The following is a 19,795-nucleotide window of genomic DNA, read 5'->3' on the forward strand; positions in this document are numbered from 1 at the left end:
AGGTGACCCGTTCAATTGCCGCATGACATGACGCTACTCCCTAATAGGCCTAATGTGTATCTAGGCTTTTCGGTTCCATTTCCAGATTAAGCACGGAAGTATCAAACCGGATTCGGGTCTTTTTGATCCTGTTCGATCATGACTTTCCCTTCTGGGTTTAGTGCTCTGTGACTCTCCTTTTCGCCTTTGGCTCATCAGTTCTCGTCGTCATACTACTACTGCTCCGATACTTCTGCAACTCGATGTGGGCTGAATTTTACCATCATGACCTTTCACGAAATGATCATCACTGGCATACTTCGAACACCAGATCAAAAAGAATCCGAATGGGATTGATTCTCAATACCCTCCCTGCAGTATCTTCCGTCTGGTACAGCCTCACTGTCTCCATTGTGGATACGTCACTCCCTATGATAGGTATTTTCGAGTGAGATATGGGGCAATTAGCGGAGTGATTTGATCATTATTACTAATTCTCCCGACCTTCATTTGATTTGACTTTGGCTAATGTGTGTCCTGCTGCGGACAAGTACTCCTACAAAACCTAAACCGTCCTCCACCGGGTGTCAAAGCCCAGCCCCCTTCAAAGATTGGACACGTCCAGAACTGTGTCCATGGACCGTGATCCTCAACTGGGAAGCCATGGCTGCCACATGGCTACATGCAGCTCATCATAGGACTCATAAAGCAGAGCATCTCCTTATACATACTAGCCAACCGATAGCGCGTAGATCGTGCGTGTTTGGTGGATAACGAGCATGTGCCTCGGTACTTTGTCATTGTTTCGCCGAGATCCGGTGGCACGCAAAGTGTACGTTATACACAGTAATGCCCTGGGTGCCGATTGAAATTCTCATGATAGATCACCGGCAATAGTTGCCTGCTGTCCACCACCGTGGTCCCGCGGTCCCACGGGCTGACAATAGGGTTTGTTTTTTCAGAGCTAAATCTTATAGGTCTTTGGAATGAACCTAAATTCTTGCTTCTGGAACTTCAATTACCATCGATCGACTAGCTTTTGGAGAATTCTTCAGCTTTGGGAGTGGCTTACACCAAGCCTGATCAGCTTTGCCTTTTTCAGTCCACTTGCTGCCGATCTCATTCAATTCAGTATAGGCTTCCCATGAATATATAAGAAATGAGACTGTATGTCCTAGTACTTGTTTCTCCAACTGGACACCACGGCTCTAAAAGGGATCGTTCTATGGATGTGTAGATCATGATCTACACTACGACGGTGTAGAGCTCTGAGCCAACCTTGCCCTCCAAGGTATGCATTTTGCCATCGTCATATGCAAAGGATTTGAGCTGCGAATGGGTACATTCGCATACCACGTATGTGATGAGTATGATTATCTTTGCGAGATTTTCATAATATTATCCTAAACTCTGTTCTACATGAGTGGCACATGAACAAAACGCTCAGTGCGCAACCTTATTGAGCTGTAGGAAGGTGAAGGCGGCGATAGTAACCAGATGGAGCTACGGGCACTGCGTTGGAGCGCGAGGTCTTCAATGGAAACCAAAACATCTCCAGCCCATGCTATGGCTTGAGCGAGCCCGTGCAATAATGATTCAATGTCCTGTCAGCGCACCGGCATCGAGTTCAAGAACGGCCCAGGTACATGCTTTCTGAGTACATGATGATCTTCATTGAGGACCACATCGAGTCGTTGGTTGACCATCCCGCCCGTGTCGGTGTGGTTAAAGGTTTTCGCTCTTTCATTTTGATATCTTGTCGATCCGGCAATTCGGCAGCTTTGCATTGGGAAATCAGGTCGGCTATCCCGATGATAGCAGATATTAGTCAGGGCCCACCGGCAAGAACCCGGTCGTCCCATCAGGGAGTCAAAACTGCATCGGCCCTGCCGACATGCAGCGTTACCGTCTCAGCAACCGTTGTTCCTCATATATCGACGGGCAAATACTCAAGCAATTCACCAAAAAAAGATACATGAAAACTGTCAACTCAAATATGCCAAGTCTTGACGTAGTATTATCGGGAGTGAACTGACATAGCTTGGAAGTTGAGGGAATTATTGCGCTTCTAGTTCCCTTTAGCTCAGCCCCTGAGCATTGGCGTTGCTCTTCCCATGGATCCAGTTAGTCTTGGCGTACCTCAATTTTCCCCCTCGATCTCTTCCAGTTCCAAATTCTCGGTATCCATTCCAGAGAAATCCACCGGGAAGAGGTTCCAAATGATTGGCACAAAGTATGTGTGTACTCCATAAGTGTCATGTCGTCAGCCCATAGCCATGGGAAAAGAAAGTCCTCTGCCGATCTCTACTCACGAGCCGTGGCCTTCATTTGCATTGCGCATGCTTGTGTGCGTGGTTGAGAGCCTTCCCATGGGTGCAATACAGTTTGACCCGCGGTAAACAAAAGCCTGCGGCCGCAGGTTGGCCTGCTTCGGGTCAGACGTACGGTGACGGTTTCATGCAAACGTCCACTAAAGCCCACTCTGCAGCGTCTGATCAGCACAGGGATACTTCCCTAATGATTCATCATATTCCCTTGATATTATGAACAGATTCATCGGACATCCTTCTCATCCTTCCGAGATCCCCCTCGATGCATTGCACGTGCACTTCCATATCCACTGCTGTATCCGGGGGATAGGCTCTACGTACTATGTATTGGTTTTCATTGATTTTGATTGGGTTGACAAAATTCGAGTAGAGATCTCCACAGTGCGAAGAATTCCCTACTTTGTGGTTCAATGGTTCGCACACAACAGCCCACTCGCACAATGAGATAAGCTTCCAGATCTCGCACCCCCTATCTCACCCATCTCAACTTCTCGGAACCTTCCCGACCGAGATTCTACCAGATCAGAGCCCAAGATTGCATCGGACGACCAGGAGCTGTGAAGCTCTCAATATTGGGACGCGAAGCCGTGGTGAAAGACAAGCTTCCTAAGATATCGAGTATCAGCGCATAATGATGGAAACGGGTGGAAACCCAGCTCTAGCGTGCGGCACTTGCAAAATTTTCAGCTTCTCTGCTATGAAAACCTTCATGGTTCCTGTCCCCGAGCCATGGTTCCACACGGTAGATACCGCAGCGGAATGTACAAGATCAGGTAGCGAACACGGAAAAAGAAGAAAAAAAAAAAAAAAAAAAAAAAAAAAAACACGGAAAAAAAAGAAAAAAAAAAAAAAATAAAATAAAATAAAGAATAAAGACCCGGAGCTCTGACATGCCAAAGCAAGGTACCAAGATGGCCAACAAAACACATCTCACATGCCAACCCCCTAAGCTGCATAAAGATGACTAACAAAAATAAGAACCATCCCTTATCTTTATGCCAAATGCAACCCTGAAAATAACTCCAATAGATCAAAGCTAGATATATTATACCCCAGAAGAGCCTCAAACACGCCTCTCCTAATTTAGGCAATAAACAGTTTAGCCTTACGCCATGGACCTGCTAGACCGTCTTCCCCCAAGAAACTATTTTCCTTCCTGCCTCCAGAATACTACCTTATGCCTGCCCGGCCTACCAATCACAACCCGGACTCACCCAACAACGACAGATATTGATGAAAGAAAAAGGACTCACCCCATCTTGGCACCATCCACTCCTAGTGCCCAGAGGATCAAATACGGAGTATGGAGTACATTATACGGGGGACACATGAGAAGGAAAAAAAAAAAAAAGACGCATCCCCCAATCCACCCACTCTCTACCTCCAAACCCACGATAACCCAGACCCTGTACCCTAGACAATTGATTAACTCTACGTGTAGATTACTAGACGGTAGTCCACACCACCCCCAGCACTGTCGATCCAAATTTTCTCGCCTCGTGGGCCCATACAAGTTGGAGCCATAGATTCCTCCCAGAGAATCTCATAGTCTACGTAGTAGTAGAAGTACATACAGAGTATTTTTTTTTTCCTACACCGCAGAACACAATAATGGATTCAACAGCCCAGCACCCAACTCCCTGACTGTTTGGGTCTAGCGTGTAGCCCATGTGCTGCGTGTGCGGGTGGGGACAATGGCATTTGGGGCCTACTGCAACCATGGGGCCACACTCGGGAACGTGCGGTAGGTGGTGGGTTTACTATTGGTACTGTGCTAATGGTGATTGCCTCGGGGAAATGTCTTGATTGCCTGGTGTTAGATTGGGATGTGCGGTGTGTTCTTATCTCATGTTTGGGATGGTTGGTTGGTCTATTGTTTTTCTTCTGAAGATATTCTATCTTTGCTGGATGCTAGCTAGTACCAATGTGCGCTGGTGATGGAAAGGGAAGGTAGAATACAGTAGCATTAGAAATCGTGTCAATCTGTACCAATGTACATACATACACCGAGAGGTTCTGTACTGCGACTTCACATGTAAAGTCATTCAATAGATCAAGGGATTCTCATGAGCTGGGCTTCAGTTCATTTCATCACGTTTCGTGCATTCGTGGCTCAACTATTGCTCATCAAGGTCGTAACGCTGGAAGTATTTAATAATGAAGGGGAAAAAAAAGATGCAATGGGTTGTAACAAGATTATTGGGGAGCACCAAGATAGAAAATGGGGGGTTTGTTTTTTTAAGTAGAGGGAGGTTCAGGATTATCTCCGTTTGGAGCCTCGATCTCGTCGGCTGTCGTATGTGTCTTGTTCTTCGTCTTCCTCTTCGACTGGTGCTGGGGTCCGTCGTTCAGTGCGGCGCTTGGGTCGCCGTCTGCGATTGGAACTGATGTTGCTAGCCGAGTCATCGGGGGCCAAGGATCGGTCATCGTCCAACCCGTCATCTTCGGTGCTGTCTTCCCATGTGCCCAGCCCGGATGCTGGCGTGCCTAAGCGAGCCTCGACATATGACCCGCGGCGTTGCTGGTTGGCCACAGACAAGCCGGCACCACGCTCTCGAAGAGCTCGACGGACGACCTCAGCTTTGCAATGGAGTGCCTCAAAGGCGTCCTCGAGAGCTTCCATCCCGAGATAGATGTCACGCTCGATCTCGGCTAAAGCTGCAATTTCCATCTCCTCATCCAAGGCGATGGGGCCTCCAAAGTTCGCGGGCGACGCGGCGCTGCCGTACGGCTGACTGGCTGGTCGAGAGTTGGGATCCATTTGGCTGGGCGTCGGACCTCGAGAAATGCCACTGGTGGTGAAAGGAGTGTTGGATCGGCTGCTACTCCATCGTTGCGGCGTGGACCCTGCAAAGGAATCCTCTGCGCCGCTGCGGAGGAATCCATCAAAGCGACCGGAGATCAGAATTTCCCATTCGTCATCACTAATGGCCGCGAGAGTCGCAAGTACGTGGTGGAGTTCCGGGTGATTCAACATGTAGATAGCAGTCTCTGGGTCCCGAGGCAGGGATGGTAGTCGATAGAGACGCTGGATAGCTAGAGATGACGATATTAATGCCGAAGGTCGTGGCGGACGCTTTCCGTCTGGCTGAGGCGTAGGAGAGCCGGCCGGAATTCCCAGCAGTGCGCGGAATAAAGGACGCTGTTCAGGCCCAAGGTGTGTCAGGATGGCGAAGGTGAGGGTTTCATCATCCACCTCATCCGGTGCGTTGGTGGCCTGACTAACTTGCTCACTAAGCCATTTGTCTACGGTCACTTTCGTCTTGCGCGACTGTCGCATGAAGTGCTCTCGGTATTCCTCTGGGATGTCGATGTCCATCTTCTGCATGGGAATGTGTTCATCACCCGACAGGTCCGCATCGTTGACTGACGGCGACATCATGAAGGGCGGCCAGTTGGGTAGCTCTTGGCGACCAGACACCAACTCCAACACCTCACCCCAGCTGACCCCTGACGGATGCTCCTCGGGCTCGAGCTGCTCATGAACACACATCAAGCAAGTACATGATTCTGACGAGATGTCACGGGCAAAGACAGCCTCAAGTCGGTCAAGCAGCCGACGTGCGACCGATCGATATCCCGTCGCAACTGCCAGCGAACCATTCTTAGCCATCACTTTATGATAATCCTCCAGTATACGACTGAATGGGTCAAAGATCTTCGACGCTGCAAGCTGAGGCTGAAATGGTTGGTAGGGCGGTTGCTCGGGAGTACCAGTGGCGAGCAGAAGGGCCTTTGGCACTCGATGGTCAAGACCACCGTTCTGCAGCAGATAATCAACTCGAGGGATGGTAACAGGCATCTCGGGCGGAGGAGGTGGCGGAGGAGGGGTGCCGTAGCCCGAGTTCGATGTGGGAGGTCGACCATAGTCAAACGCGAAATCGGCCGACGTGCGACTACTGGGCCGGTGGGACATGGACGATCGTGTCTGGGTCCGAGAAGGTGGTTTCTCAGGACTCTTCGGCTTGCGAGATGACGACTGCTGTTGTGCAGCAATAGTCGCATCTGACCCGTTTGCCGATTCCGAACCGACATCGCGAACGGTCGCGGGGGATCGAGGGGGAGACACTATCGGAGCAGCACGACTGGAAGAGGATCGTTTGGGCAGTACGGCTTCTTCGACAATTCTTGATTTCGTAGAGTTGCGACTCGCTGTCCGGGCGGGAACATCCTTGTCGTGACTAGACCGTTTCGTTTTGGAGGATGGAGTGTCTGCACGCAACGTCTTGCTTGTTCTAGATTCGTCGTCCCTTTTCGAGCGCAGACTCGATGACGACCTGGTCGACTCAGCTCTGATCCGAATCTTGGCCTTCCCTTCCTTTGGTTTCTCTTTATCTTCCTTGTCTCCGACCGTGCTTCCTTTGCGTGAATTCTGATCGACACTGGTCAGCGGTGGGCTAGGCGGTGCATGATGATTATCAGTGCGGTGTTGACTATGTCGCTTCCCCCCTTCTTTATTTTCTTCGGTAAGGTCGGTCGGGTCTGGGGTAGGAATGTCCGGCTGGGTCACTGATTCTCGACTATGGGCTTTGGAGAAAGTAGGATATGGCAAGCTGGTCCTCGACTCGAGGAAGGAAGCCGTGACAGGACGGCTGGCACTGTCGACGCCCGGCATGGAGGACCGACGCTGTTTGCGGGAGCTGGCAGTCGTAGGGGTCGAGGAGCGGGCCGTCGGGGCGTCTTGATCGTGTTCCTTGGTTGAGGAGCGGTTAGACCGACCGTGGGACGAGCGAGGTTTGGATTTTGTTTTGGAAGAGATGGTGGAGGACGACGACACTTTTCGCTCTCGGTCCCTGTCGCGATCTCGGTCATTTAGCCTTATGGGTAGAAACATGATGTGGGATGAATGGGCTCAGGTGAGGTGGAGGGGGAAGAGGGAATTGGTGGAAAGGCAAGTAGTGTCGTTGTGATTTTCTTCCTGAAGATTGAACCACTTTTCCCCCCCTTGCAGTCTTTCTTCCCCACTAATCGTCTAGTTACCTCGTAGATTAAATCAAAATAGAAGGAATAAGAGGCTGAGAAGTTAACTCTCTGAAGGCCTTTCGGAAGTGTGTCACAGCGGAGGGTTGGCGATCGCTCAGGTGATTGATTGATCCGAAGCCGATCAATAGGCTGTGTTTTATGTAGGCAGTAACACTCTAGTAGACGGTTGTCTCGTCTGGCGCTTAAGAGTGCGTCCAGGAATGCACGTCTCACTGGTCGAATGCCAATCACACGGCGTTTGAGTCACTCCAGGGAAAAAACCAGTCGAGGGGCATGCGACATCCCGTCGCGCGAAGACGATCTAAAAAAAGAAATATGAATCGACAAGTGAAGAATTGATAGACAAGGCCAGGTCGCACAAAAGGATCGAGAAAGATCGAGAAGACATTCAGGAACGGTGCATAAAGAGAAAGAACTGGGAAACTCCAGCCGTACTTTTGCGGTGAAGAGGACGAGGTTGGACTTCCCCGCAGGGCTGGCTCGTCTTTAGTGAGTCTGACGTGGTGGGCCTGCTGCATGGAAGCCCAAAGTCGAGCCGATCAATTGACGGGAACTAACTGGGAGAAGGCAAATCAGTCTTAGTCTGATGAGCACATCAAGCTCCAGAAGGACCGTTGCGATGGAGAAAAGGGAGTAAGTATCCAGTCTCATGTCGAGAAAGTTGCCTTGTCGATGTTTCTGAAGATGATTATCTTAAGTGCCTAAGGCAGGGGTCGCTTGCCTTAGGCTGCGACGAGACAACAGCTGTGCGGAGTAACTACACTTCTTGGACTATCTATCCACATAGGCAATTAAGGGTATCATATTTCATATCCGAATAAGGTCTTTCCTGAAACAACGATCACAGAAATGTCTAACTCGTGAACCAACTCCATACATATGCAATCCGCCAATGCCTAATCCCACGTAGTCAGACCATTTGCAGCTTTCTTCACTGGCGAGGTCTCCAGGATCCAATTTCCATTCTCTTCAAGAGCCACTCCGCCGCGGCGTGCAGCTCGCATCATCTTCTCACTGGCTCGAGTTTTATGTCCCGTCTGACGATCCCATACCCAACCCTCCTTAAGCCACATCCAAGTCAGATATGCCCGCAGCTCTTTATCATGTGGCAGAACTGTTTTCCACTCTGGAACAAAGTCGGCCGTAGCTGCACCAGACCCTTTCCAATCCTTGGCTAGGCCTCGCAACTCATCTCGGCAGAAGATTCGCCAGCTGTCCAGAGAATAAGCCCCCACCCCGGGTAGATGTGCGACCTCCCAGGCCACACGCGGGTCTGCATCATCAATACACTCTTGTGGTCGGACATCCCGTCCGTCTAATTTGCAGGGGTAGTGGAGTTTGCGATATCTTTCATCTTTTTTCGGTGGGTGAGACATCCACCTCTGCGCGAGACTAATACACTTCCTCGTCCGCTGATTCTGGAACCCAAGACAGTGTATCATATCCACAAGGTCACATACGTTCGCTGTAGCCATTGCCTCGACAGTAGGATATCGCTCAAAAACCTTGAACAAGACGGGAAGAGCAACCCCTCCTCGAGTTCTGTTTAGAAATATAGTCGCGATAAGCAGGCGGAACGGATCGTGTGCAAGCTGCTCTTGAACCAGACCGAATGAGTCAGCATCGATAGGAGGGAATGGTATGCATGATTCAGGATCCACAAGCGGCTGGGGGAAGTAGGGCGACACTTTGGCGGGTCTGCCAAGTGCTGGTTTTGGAAGATCGACGCAAGATCTAACCGGAGACGCGCCCTTGACCGGAGTCCTGGGAGACTCCATGGACCTCTCCGCAAGATGATCTCTTTGGGGTGATATACGTAATGTGGGATGTGACAAGGAGGCATTATCGTTAATAGAAGTGGTATCATCAGGTACATCACTCAAATCAGAGTCAGGCGAAAGGATGTCGGGTGGCAGTCCAAGCTCCTTGAAAATAAGCAGCGTTTCTTCAGGTATCGAATGTTTTGGCAACTTTGTCTGCCTTGAGGGGTTCCTAAAATACTTCGACCTTACCTCAGCGCAGGCGGTCAATCCTTGCGAATCATTGGGCTTTAAAAATCCATAACCCAAAATGGGTCATCCATAGACACTGCCTTGTGTGGAAAAGAAGTGCTCTCCGCTGGGAGCTCCTGTGGTATGGTACCTCCCATACGAGTGGCAGTGGCACGTTGGTCACCTTTCCGGGAAAGAGGGCTAATCTCAGGCATCGTCTCAGACCTTATAATTTCTTTCCGGAGATGTCGCTTTTTGTCGTTCTTTTCGTGCTTCTTTTCGCGGCTTCCAGCGATATTCTTTAAGTTACTTGGCGATTTCGGATTTTTCGAATATGAGCTCGGCGGATCTGCATCATCAGAGACGCTACGCTTTTTAGACGAGTCGTTCCGCGAAATGCGCTCTTGGGATACTCGTAGATTTCCCTCATTGCTTTTGACATCATGATTAGGGGTGGAATTATAATGTCGAGGCATTGGCGGCGATGACTTCTTGCGAGAGATGCTCTGTTTATTGCGCTTCTGTATTGAAGGGGTAGTTGGTGTTATGGGAGTAACATGTTCAAGTACCGGTCTTCCAGCTTGTACATTCCCATGATTCACTCGATGGGAGGTAGGTGTGTGTTGGAGATCAGTCTGGGGAGCTGGGTCCTTTTCTTTGACATGGATGTTCGCGGAGAGGGACTTCGATATCGCAATCGCAGAATCGTCGCTATCAACATTTATGACCTCTCGTATGTCGTGTTTGCTAGGGACCATGGAAATGTCAGATCTGTTCGTCTTCTTTGTCTTGGTCTTTCCTCTTGCCTGATCAATACTAGTCCTCTTTCTCTTTCGTTCTTTCTTCAACTCTCTTGGTGATCGATGTTCAACCATCTTCTCATCATCAATCTCATCCCCGAACGCCGATACTTCCTTGTCAGCGTCGGCAACCATGCAAACTTCGAGATATGTCTTCTTGATCCACTTTATGAGTACACCGAGGGCACCTTCATCCATGCCAGAGATAGACGCCTCTCGTCGCACATCACTTACGAAGCTGCGCCGCGCAGACCGTTTCACTGGATACGCACCTTCGCGCATGAAAGGATGATCAAGAAGGAATTTAACAAGACGGTTATGTTCCTCCTCCGAAACAGACGCGAAAACGAACCTCTCCTCTGAGAGTTCCTCAAGATCCTCATCATCGCAGGCATCGACATCAATCACAGAAGGAGCCCGAGCAGCAGGCCCGACCTCGTCCTTCGGAAGACGAACACCATCACCCCCGAGTCCACGTTTTTCAAGTTCCTCAAGTTTAATCTTAGCGACAGAATCAGCAGGACCCTCCCGTTCGACCACTTTGCCCCCACCCTTGCCATCATGAACCCCCTCAGCCTGTTCCAAAATCAGGGTCTCCTCATCCTCCTCCGAGTCATCTTCATCTGTGCTCTCAACCTTCCGAATAACCCTGTGCGCCACAGGCCTCTTCCTAGCCACCTTACTCGGAAAATAAGGCGACGCCTTAGACCCCGAGCTCCCAGGAGCAGAACACCCCATCATACTAGTCCCCCGATCACAGGTCCCATCCATCATCTTAGCGCCGTGATATTCATCAAAGCTATTCTCAAAACTAGCTTGATCGGAGAGAATCTCATCAACCGTGCGTCGAAAGTAATCCTCATCGAAGGATTCATAGGAATCGAGGTCGAAGACGGGAGGAGAGACGACAACGGCGACAGGCTTGGGATGATCCATAGTCGGAGACTGATCGGGGGTTTCGTCGCGCTCCGCTGGAGGAACGTCCCTTTGGGGTTCTTTGACAGAGAACAGGGAAACAATTCGCTTGAGTATGTTATTCATCCGGTCGACTGGTGGTAGGACGATGTACTAGGGTCGGGCATGTTCAGGATAGAAGGGGCGGCAGTGGTCAGACAACTAACACAACCGTTGTGTTGTCAGTGGGGTTCGTTTTCGGTGAATAGTCCCGAGGGTATATTCACTGTTGGAGGGGGGATTGTGTGTACGGCTGTCATAATCGAAAGTTGTCAATCCTCGCTGTTATGCGCGCTCAAGCCACCATGATCCCGGTGCCGAGAAATGTAGGCTGAATTGGCGGGGAACAAACAGTTGGCTTTATAAGATCAGTGAAGTATAATATTTGGTACGGCAGTAATTAAGTGCGTGTAAGCCAATAATTTCAGTCGTTACTTCCTTAATACGGGAGATTTGAGTGAACGGAGCTGATAGGAAACGCGAGACGCGGAGATCCTGGTGCATGTGCACGGACCAACTCGATATTAATCATACACGTTAAGTGGCAACAGGGGTATTTAAGCTTATGTTGTTCATGTTTCTCAATCAAGTAATTGTTTAATCAGCATCTGGATCTATTTACTATTTGTTCAATCGTTGTCAAGTTGTATCGTTGTCAAATTGTTGTGTACCTTTGAGTTCTATTATAAATCGACTTTGTTCCCTACACTAGTTATAGCTGCAGTATCTCTTGTTTTCGCTTTACTTCAGCCGTCCGCAGTAGATTGTATATCAAGGTATGTTAGCGAGAAAGTGACAAGCCTACGACTGACGGAGAGTGGGAGTAGTCTAAAGAAAGTCTGGAGAATAGATCTTTATATATGTATTCGCAATTGAGGAATCTTCTATCTATATCTTCAGATATCTCCTCAGGTTCCCATATCCACAAAAGTAGATGTTCAAAATATGTCCGAAAGTATGTTCAGTCTATCATTGTATCCGTGATAGCAGCTATCCCGTATGCCGTATAGATGCAACTGGAGAATAGTCCTCAGACAGCGAAACCGCCAGAGTCAAGTTGCCTAGGCTCACCAGCGGCATCGAATGTTCCGTTCGGCAATACCCGGATTGCCTGCGCAGTGCTGTCTCCTGGAGCAACCCATGTCACATTGTGGCCTAGAGATTTCATGAAAGCCACTGTCTCATTATTGTAGGAATATTCGAATTTGACCTGATTCGGGATTAATTGATCATGAAGGCGCGGCCTAGCCAAAGCCTCGGCTGCCGACAAGCCCTCATCGACAGCGTGGATGATATTCTGTACAGTCGCTGTAATGATTCGACTACCACCAGCCGAGCCCGCAACAAAGAAGACCGATCCATTCTTATGTGTCACAATGGTTGGTGTAATAGATGACAGAGGTCGCTTTCCGGGTCGGATGAAGTTCGCTTCCGAAGGGACGTATCCAAAAGCGTTGGACGAGCCGGGCGTTGAGAAGTCTTGGATAGTATCAGCAGGTAGGTTCAGATCTGCAGAAGAGGCTGTCTAGGTAATCACTAACCATCCATTTCATTGTTCATAATGATTCCCGTCTCTGGCACCATGAGCTTGCTGCCAAAAAGCAAGTTGATGGTTGTGATAGTGGAAATCGTAAGTCCAGTATGATCAACAGCAGCGATATGAGACGTTCCAGGGCTGGATCAGTTAGTACGACCGGATAATGGGGCTTAGCGAGCATGTGCTTACGTATCAAGACTCTCAAGGCCTTTAGGATCATAGGCAGACACATTCTGTGTGTGCAGGTCGGAGATTTTCCCACGGATCTCATCAATCGTCGACTGTGCCAGCATACCTTTCTGATATTCATCTAAACCTTCAAGAAAGGACGGATCTCCCAGTTCGGCTCTCTTGATGTCAAGTTAGCTAGATGCCGGGGTCAACACAAAGAGATGCGTCCACGTACCAGTCCATATCCGAAACGCATAGCTTCATCCAGACGATGCGTGCTAAGATTCACGTTGTCGGGTACCATGAAGCTGTCGTAAGTATCCAAAACCTTAAGAATGTTCAAGGCGACAGTGCCGCTGGAGGGGGCGGTTGTTCCAGTAACTTTATACCCTCGGTAGTCAATCTGTGAGATGTCTCGGATAGCAATGGTGTAGTTACGCAGGTCTTCCAACGTCATTGTGCCGTTGGCAGCCTGCAGTGCCTGTATCATGGTTTCCGCAATTGGGCCGGTATAGAACGCATCCGGGCCGTTGTTGGCAATCGTCTCCAGCGTGTCTGCGTAGCGTTTACGGGTGATCGTATCCCCAAGACCGAGACGGGTTCCATTAGGAGCAAAGTCAATAGCCCATGTTGGATTCTTAGATAGGAAGTCTTCTCCACCCCCGACGGCTGAGTTCATATAACGAACGAGATCACGACCAACTGGGAAACCTTGACGGGCCGTCTGGATGGCAGGTTGCATGACGGTCGACCATGGAAGAGAACCATATTTCTTATGAAGGTACTCCAGGCCTCGCACCTCACCAGGAACGCCACTAGCTGCACATTAGTGGTTTGCTTCTCGTCTTGATTAAAAAATGCCCGTTACCTTGCTAAGCCTCCAGTGGTGGATCCGCCGGTGTTGTTCTTGAACATCTCCTCGAACGCAGCTGCAGGCGCGGTTTCGCGGAAATCGATGAATTCGTACGAACCGTTAGGAGCCCTCACCAACGTGAACCCTCCTCCAGCGATTCCACTATGGTACATTCCTGGGATCTTTTTGTCAGTTCACATGTCTTCTCCACTACTTTGATGTATCTCACCAACAACTCCTACGCAGAATATCGTTGCAACCAGCTGTATTTGTAACTCAGTCAAGGCAATATAACGGGGAGCCTAAGTCACCGTTACGTACAGCATCAGCGGCATTTCCGCCTATTTTCAACATCTCCGTTCCATGACGACTGCAGATAGCACTCTCGCTTGCCACTGCTCCGAGCTTGCCCTCCTCGATGTGTTTAACTGCATTGGCGCTTCGCGAATCATAGCGAGCTGATGATTCCAGTGGTGAAGAGAGCACATCCGGTAGATGTATCAATGCCAGCACTAGTATGAAGCTGAGGGATAATGTAGTCTTTAATAGGCGAAACATGATCGAGGCTCTTTCCCTATCGTCACTCGGCCAGCCAGTGGTTAGTTCGGCGCCCGGAAGGTCGCAAGCGGTTAAAAGTGGCTGCCAAGGTCACCAACCAGGTATTACTACCGAAAGAAGACAAATAACGCCCAGAGATGGCGCAATGTCAGGGGAAAAGAACGAGCAAGCTTATATCTACCTGCTTCTCCACATCTCGGCCCAATATGCCTCGGACCCCTGGTCCAACCAATTCACTCGGTTTGGATAAACTCATTCCGGCTTATTGGGTGCGGGTGAGGGATCTGCATTTGTGAGATCGTTGAATAGATAAGACAAAAACAGAACATGTCAGAATGTAAGCCAAGAAAAAGGACTTTATAAGGACTTCAACATATGGTACAGAGAGTAAATAATATGATGAAGCAAGAGATAGAGAGGCTCTATGTAATTGACTGCGCCCAGCAAGGGAGGGCTCTAATCTAGAGATAACAATGCTGCCGTATCTCCGCATATGCTCGGTACACATGAACCAGATAAGCGCAAAGCCCGAGTTGAAGTCATCTGACGACCTGCCGGATCAGGTAGGGATATCCATGGCCCACCCAACGGGTTGCTATCATCGCCCATTGTTCGATCCTCCGTATAGTTATCATGGGGTTTGGGTGTCAACCCGCAAGGAATTCAGGCTGTTACGTAATAGCTGTCAGCCACATCTCCGCATTTGACGGTTCCATCGCAGATCCTATTATGTATCAAGAGTTAATTTCCCCATCTTTCTTTGGTTGTCTTGAATGCTTGCGGGTTTTTTTCTTATTTGCCCTCCTTCTGGTTCAAGGTCGTGACCACTGGTCAAGGTCCACCGCTTGCCTTGTCCATGCAACAGTCTCTTTCCATTGAATCGGGATTTCCTCAAGTGGCTGCAACACTGTCGATACGAGCCGACGTCCCCAGTCTCTCACAAACCACCTGTCAGAGAGGAGATGCATGCCAACACCGAAATGGAGAAATAAAATACGAGCCGTCCAATCGCCCTCTTTGAGGAGATCCACATAAGCATCGCTGATTCTAATCGGCAATGCAATAACTCCGCCTTCGCGTCCGCCCAATGGTCGCTTAACTGCTTCATTCAGAAACTCCCAGATGTCCTGATTTACTTCTCGGCGAGATTCATCAACATCGTCAATCATTCCTCGTATACGACCTAGGGAATCCAATAGGGCACTCGAGTGATGTTAGTAATGGCTCTTTCCTATCCATTTATACCAACATGTCAGGAAAACCAAATACCTTCGTAACTGGATGAGTTTCGGGTCTTGTTGTCTGAACCAGCGTTAATCCTTAGTTGTACAAGGTCCAGTAGTAGAGCGGAAGGCACTTACTCTTTCGGGAGTTCTTCTTCTAAGTCCTCGCTATCTTTGTATCGTAACCACCCCGCTAGTTCGCCTGGATGCTCCATCTTACCGAGCTGGTGAAAAAAGAAAGCACAACCAGCAAGCAGTCGACGGATTGCCAGGACTTGTGCCAGAGGATCAAATGGCTGGTCGTCTTGGGAAACGCAGGGGTAGGCGTATGAGCATAACATGATGAGGATGGAGCAAATGAAAGCTGGTCCAGAATACTCAACAGAGAATTCAGCCAACACACGGCTCATCGCAGAACAGGAGCGGTTCTGATACTTCAGAGCGCACTCTACCCATTGACGGTTATCGCCCGTCTCTTTCGAGGCCAGATGTAGGGCAGAAAATGCCAGTAGAGCATCCAGGCAGAATGGATAAGAGGTCGCTAGTCCTGGGACAGCGGACTGGAAATGATTGGTATCGAGCTTCCCGGGGTACAGGGTGATATACGTCTCCGTCAGGTAGAGATGGAAAAGTCTCATTTCCAGCATTCTTGTGGATAAAGACAGCTCGTTTGAGCTATGTATTGACTCAACCTCATCCTGAGGTGTGGAAGGATTTAGACCATCAGCCTCATTGGATGAGGCTGGGTACTTGCATTGCAGTTTTCGTTTTTGGCACAAGCCGCACCTTGGGAGCTCTTCGTCGCACTAGAACTTGTCAACGACTGTGTAGAAGATAGATTGTCTTCGAAAAGAGAGCGAAAGATGCGATGGAAAGTGTCAACCCAATGAAGCCAATGAAAGTCATGTGATGATGAAACGAAAATAAGATGGAAAATCATGGAAGTAACCAACCTTGACATGGCGCCGTTTACATTGCAGACAGCCCTTTCGGGACTTTGTATGACTGCGACGCGAGGGCATTCAGGGCAAAGAACCTTGAAATCTCCGTGACGCGGAAACCTATAGTGGTTCAGTTTACCGAAGTAGTACTGTTCAGGAGGGGCGAGAAGACTGCTTCCGCACTAAATTATGTGTGCTCGAAGACGAAATCGAGATAATTGCTGTCACACAGATGGCAGGCAATAACAATTACGAGAATTTCGACAGGAAAGTAGATCCCCTTAAACTGTATGCAATATGCAGGGCCTGCTACCTACATCTCTGTCCCATAGAATCGGATAAGCTGTTGTTCACAGAATCACGGGGGCTATTCGGAGTTGGGGAAAAGTTCCCGTCATGTGGCGACACCGATTGGTCGGGGTAATTACAGCATGGCCTCAGGCTGACACCATGCTTTACCCAACAAGGTTAAAGTTGCGCATGTCAGACTCGGGAGCGTTGAACAGACCAAGTGAGTCCTGCAGCCCTGGATAATCAAGCTAGTGAGCCTAGTTGGCAGGGGCTGCACAGAATCCCTAAGCTAAATCCTCGATAACTACAGTACTTTTTCTTATATACTCTGGACCCACTGTGTTATATATATACTGCCATACCAGTGCAGCACAGTCATCTACATTGTCTCAGATAAACTATGATCATAAGTAGAGGCCACTACATTTTGAGCTCCCATTTCTATTTCAGGCACCACATCAATTTGCCATAAAATTTCGGCCTTGTCTCAGCTAAATGACTTGCTCAGACTAGGCGGCAAGTCTTCCTCACGACGGCCCCAGTCACTTTCAGTGTCCCCCAGAGTCAACTCTAGCGTCATACCCTGAGTGAAGAAGTCATGGGTAATCCAACTCTTTGTATAAGGGCTCCCATTGAGCGTTGCACTCTGCACGTAAATATCTTTGTAGGCATTGTCGAAGTTAACGTTTCGAATCGTAGCAGTCTTGTTTGTTGTTGGGTGCGTGACCTGAACCTCCTCAAAAAACGGAGGAATAATCAGGTAGACATCTTGCCCAGGGTTTGGGAAAAGGCCCATCATGGAGAACACAGTAAATGCACCCATAGCTCCTGAGTCATCATTTCCAGGCAGGCCGCTGTTCGAGGTGTTGAATAAAGATGGGATGTAGCTATGCACACGGCGAGAGGAGAGCGCGGGTCTCCCGGCATAGTGGTACTGGTATACCGTTAGAAACACAGGTTCGTTGCCCATATCCGCTAAACCAGAGGTATGAAAGAAGTCGAGTCGGGAGACGAATGTGTCTGGGCCACCGAGGAGGTCTATCAGAGTCGCCATATCATGGGGGACGTAGCTATAATCGTTAGCGTTCGCATTTTGAGCTGGGAAGGGGCTTGTACAATTGGTACTCCCATACGCTAGATTCAAAAGTCTCGGATGGATTGCTTGTTAGTGAACACCATGAAGCAAGGGCACTGCAGGCAATTGGATCTTGGTAACCCCACGTTCCATTTAGATGCTTGGGTTGGAAGAAGCCAACAAAGCCAGTGTCAGTGCCGTTGATCAAAGAAGTTTGGTCAGCTTTATATAAGTTTTGCCAATTTCCAGCTCTGGATCGGTACTTAATGTAGTCTTCCTTCTGGAGTCCTTTGGCAACTGTCGATAAACAGAAATCGTTGTATGAGTATTCCAGCGTTCGTGAGATACTTCGGGAATTAGTACCAAAGCCCAGGTAATCAAAGTCCAGGTATGGTATATAGTTGAGTCGTTTCCAGCTTTGCAGGCCACCTCTTCCCTCATACGACCATTCCAAGGGCTCGTTCTCAGCGTCATTGACCATGGCCTCGTATGCTAAGTCCCAATCAATCCCAGTGAGATTTTTTACATACGCATCGGTTAGCACGACGTCGGCATTTGAACCACCTTGTGTCCAGCCTTTGCAGAGGCTCATGCGACAGTCTGGTAACCAGCCTTCGTGTTTGTACGTGTCGAGGAGACTGCGTACCATTCTCGACTGTGCCGCTGGATCAACAATTGTGAGGAATGGATGCTGTGCCCTGAAGGAATCCCAGATACTAAAGGATGTCAGGTCCTGTACCAAGCTGAGAATCGAGTATACGTACCAGTAAAAGGAGTCAAAGTAGGGCTCGTCGCTTTTCCAGAGTGGGTTCTCACTGGTCAAGTCTTGTGGATCAAGCATTGTGCGATAGACACCACTCCAGAAGCTGGTCTGCAAAGCTTCACTCGCACCACCTGGCTTTATAGATATCGGCCTAAGCTTTTCTCTCCAAGCACTCTCTGCACGACGCCGAATATCGTCGAACTCCTCTAGTGGTTGCGGGATTTCACGTTGTGCATTCTCGCAAGCTCTATCTGTGCTGATATAACTAATGCCGACTCGTACACTCACCGATCCATTACTAGGCCGTTCAAACCTGACAAAACCGCCAGCCTCGAGATAAAAGTTATTAAACCCTCGAGTAACGTATAGCTCTTTAGGCTCAGTTCCTCCTCGATTGTTGACCCAGATTCCATTATCTCGTATGGATGCGCCGGCAAAATCAGCACAGAAATACGATACGTAGGAGCCTGCACCAAAGCTGGGAAGAAATGTGCCATTTCCTTTGATACGTCCTGTCTGGGCATCTATACTAATGGACGCGTTTTGTCGACTCTTCCATAGATCAGTCAGATCTACCATGATCAACGGACTAAGCCCCGAACCATTCGCTGCTGTCGCTGAAGGGAAGTTGAAGCGAAACAAAGCGGCATGTTCCGTGGTGGTCATTTCAGCATCAATCCCATTCTCCAGCGAGAGAGCGAAATACCCCGGCCGGGCGACAACCGAGTCATTCAGATAATGGACTGCCCGCGCAGCGTTGGGGAAGTTGCAGTTATCAAGCGCGTCTTCAGGACAGTATTGAGGGAACAAAGGGAAGTTGCCCAATGATGGGTTCCCCCCTGTGCCGGCATCATGTAAAGCAGAAAATCCGGTGACGTTGCTGCCGTCGGTGGAAAAACCCGAGGTATTTTGACCATCAACATCTGCTACTGCCTTGGCCATGCCATAAGGTAGACTAGCTCCTGCAAACACATTGCCTCCGTTATTTGACCCGATGAGAGGGTCAACATATCCAAGGACATCTTGGTTCGCCGCTGGAGTGCGCGCTTGATGACTTCCCAGAGCAAGGCTCGTCAGTTGAGCACATAAGATGGCGATGTACTTTCGACGTATACTCATTGCATATGATTAATATTAAAGACCTCAGATCCGATTAACGACAAACAGCATGTTTGGTGGGGTTGAAAGTCTATCGTGTGTGAGGCACACTTCTGGGGGAAAAGCGTGTACGAAGTGGAGTAACAGTGTGACATAGCGGAGTAGCTGGAGATAACTCAATACCCACTGAATGCAATGTAACATCATGTCCAAGCGAAGGGGCTGATCGACAGAGGTTGGGGACAATG

The 19,795-nt window shown here is 49.2% G+C and overlaps 5 protein-coding genes across 5 annotated transcripts; all 5 read right to left on the reverse strand.

Annotated features, from left to right (window-relative positions):
• Positions 1-4,151: 4,151 nt before the first annotated feature.
• Positions 4,152-7,331, reverse strand: BDV37DRAFT_117906 (uncharacterized protein). Its single transcript, XM_032078524.1, has one exon. The coding sequence runs from the start codon at positions 7,141-7,143 to the stop codon at positions 4,570-4,572; it is 2,574 nt and encodes an 857-aa protein (XP_031941375.1). The 5' UTR covers positions 7,144-7,331; the 3' UTR covers positions 4,152-4,569.
• An 857-nt stretch (positions 7,332-8,188) lies between these two features.
• Positions 8,189-11,124, reverse strand: BDV37DRAFT_271591 (putative pre-mRNA splicing factor; the record flags this gene model as incomplete). Its single annotated transcript, XM_032084741.1, has 3 exons — positions 8,189-8,674; positions 8,753-8,834; positions 9,509-11,124. 3 exons carry the CDS (start codon positions 11,122-11,124, stop codon positions 8,189-8,191), a joined length of 2,184 nt encoding a protein of 727 aa, XP_031941376.1.
• An 895-nt stretch (positions 11,125-12,019) lies between these two features.
• Positions 12,020-14,287, reverse strand: BDV37DRAFT_117961 (gamma-glutamyltransferase). Its single transcript, XM_032078525.1, has 7 exons — positions 13,920-14,287; positions 13,828-13,861; positions 13,614-13,773; positions 12,981-13,560; positions 12,764-12,924; positions 12,579-12,712; positions 12,020-12,516 (listed from the first exon to the last, which is right to left on the reverse strand). Exons 1-7 carry the CDS (start codon positions 14,154-14,156, stop codon positions 12,068-12,070), a joined length of 1,755 nt encoding a protein of 584 aa, XP_031941377.1. The 5' UTR covers positions 14,157-14,287; the 3' UTR covers positions 12,020-12,067.
• Positions 14,288-14,968: 681 nt separating this feature from the next.
• BDV37DRAFT_283106 (uncharacterized protein) lies at positions 14,969-16,026 on the reverse strand (the record flags this gene model as incomplete). The annotated part of the gene is made up of 3 exons (XM_032087217.1): positions 14,969-15,359; positions 15,426-15,458; positions 15,518-16,026. The coding sequence occupies 3 exons, from the start codon at positions 16,024-16,026 to the stop codon at positions 14,969-14,971; spliced, it is 933 nt and encodes a 310-aa protein (XP_031941378.1).
• A 1,072-nt stretch (positions 16,027-17,098) lies between these two features.
• On the reverse strand, positions 17,099-19,568 carry BDV37DRAFT_283107 (GH92 family glycosyl hydrolase; the record flags this gene model as incomplete). Its single annotated transcript, XM_032087218.1, has 3 exons — positions 17,099-17,681; positions 17,728-18,402; positions 18,451-19,568. The coding sequence occupies 3 exons, from the start codon at positions 19,566-19,568 to the stop codon at positions 17,099-17,101; spliced, it is 2,376 nt and encodes a 791-aa protein (XP_031941379.1).
• Positions 19,569-19,795: the final 227 nt, after the last annotated feature.

The sequence above is a fragment of the Aspergillus pseudonomiae genome (genome assembly GCF_009193645.1).
Source record: "Aspergillus pseudonomiae strain CBS 119388 unplaced genomic scaffold BDV37scaffold_33, whole genome shotgun sequence".
Lineage (NCBI taxonomy): Eukaryota > Fungi > Ascomycota > Eurotiomycetes > Eurotiales > Aspergillaceae > Aspergillus > Aspergillus pseudonomiae.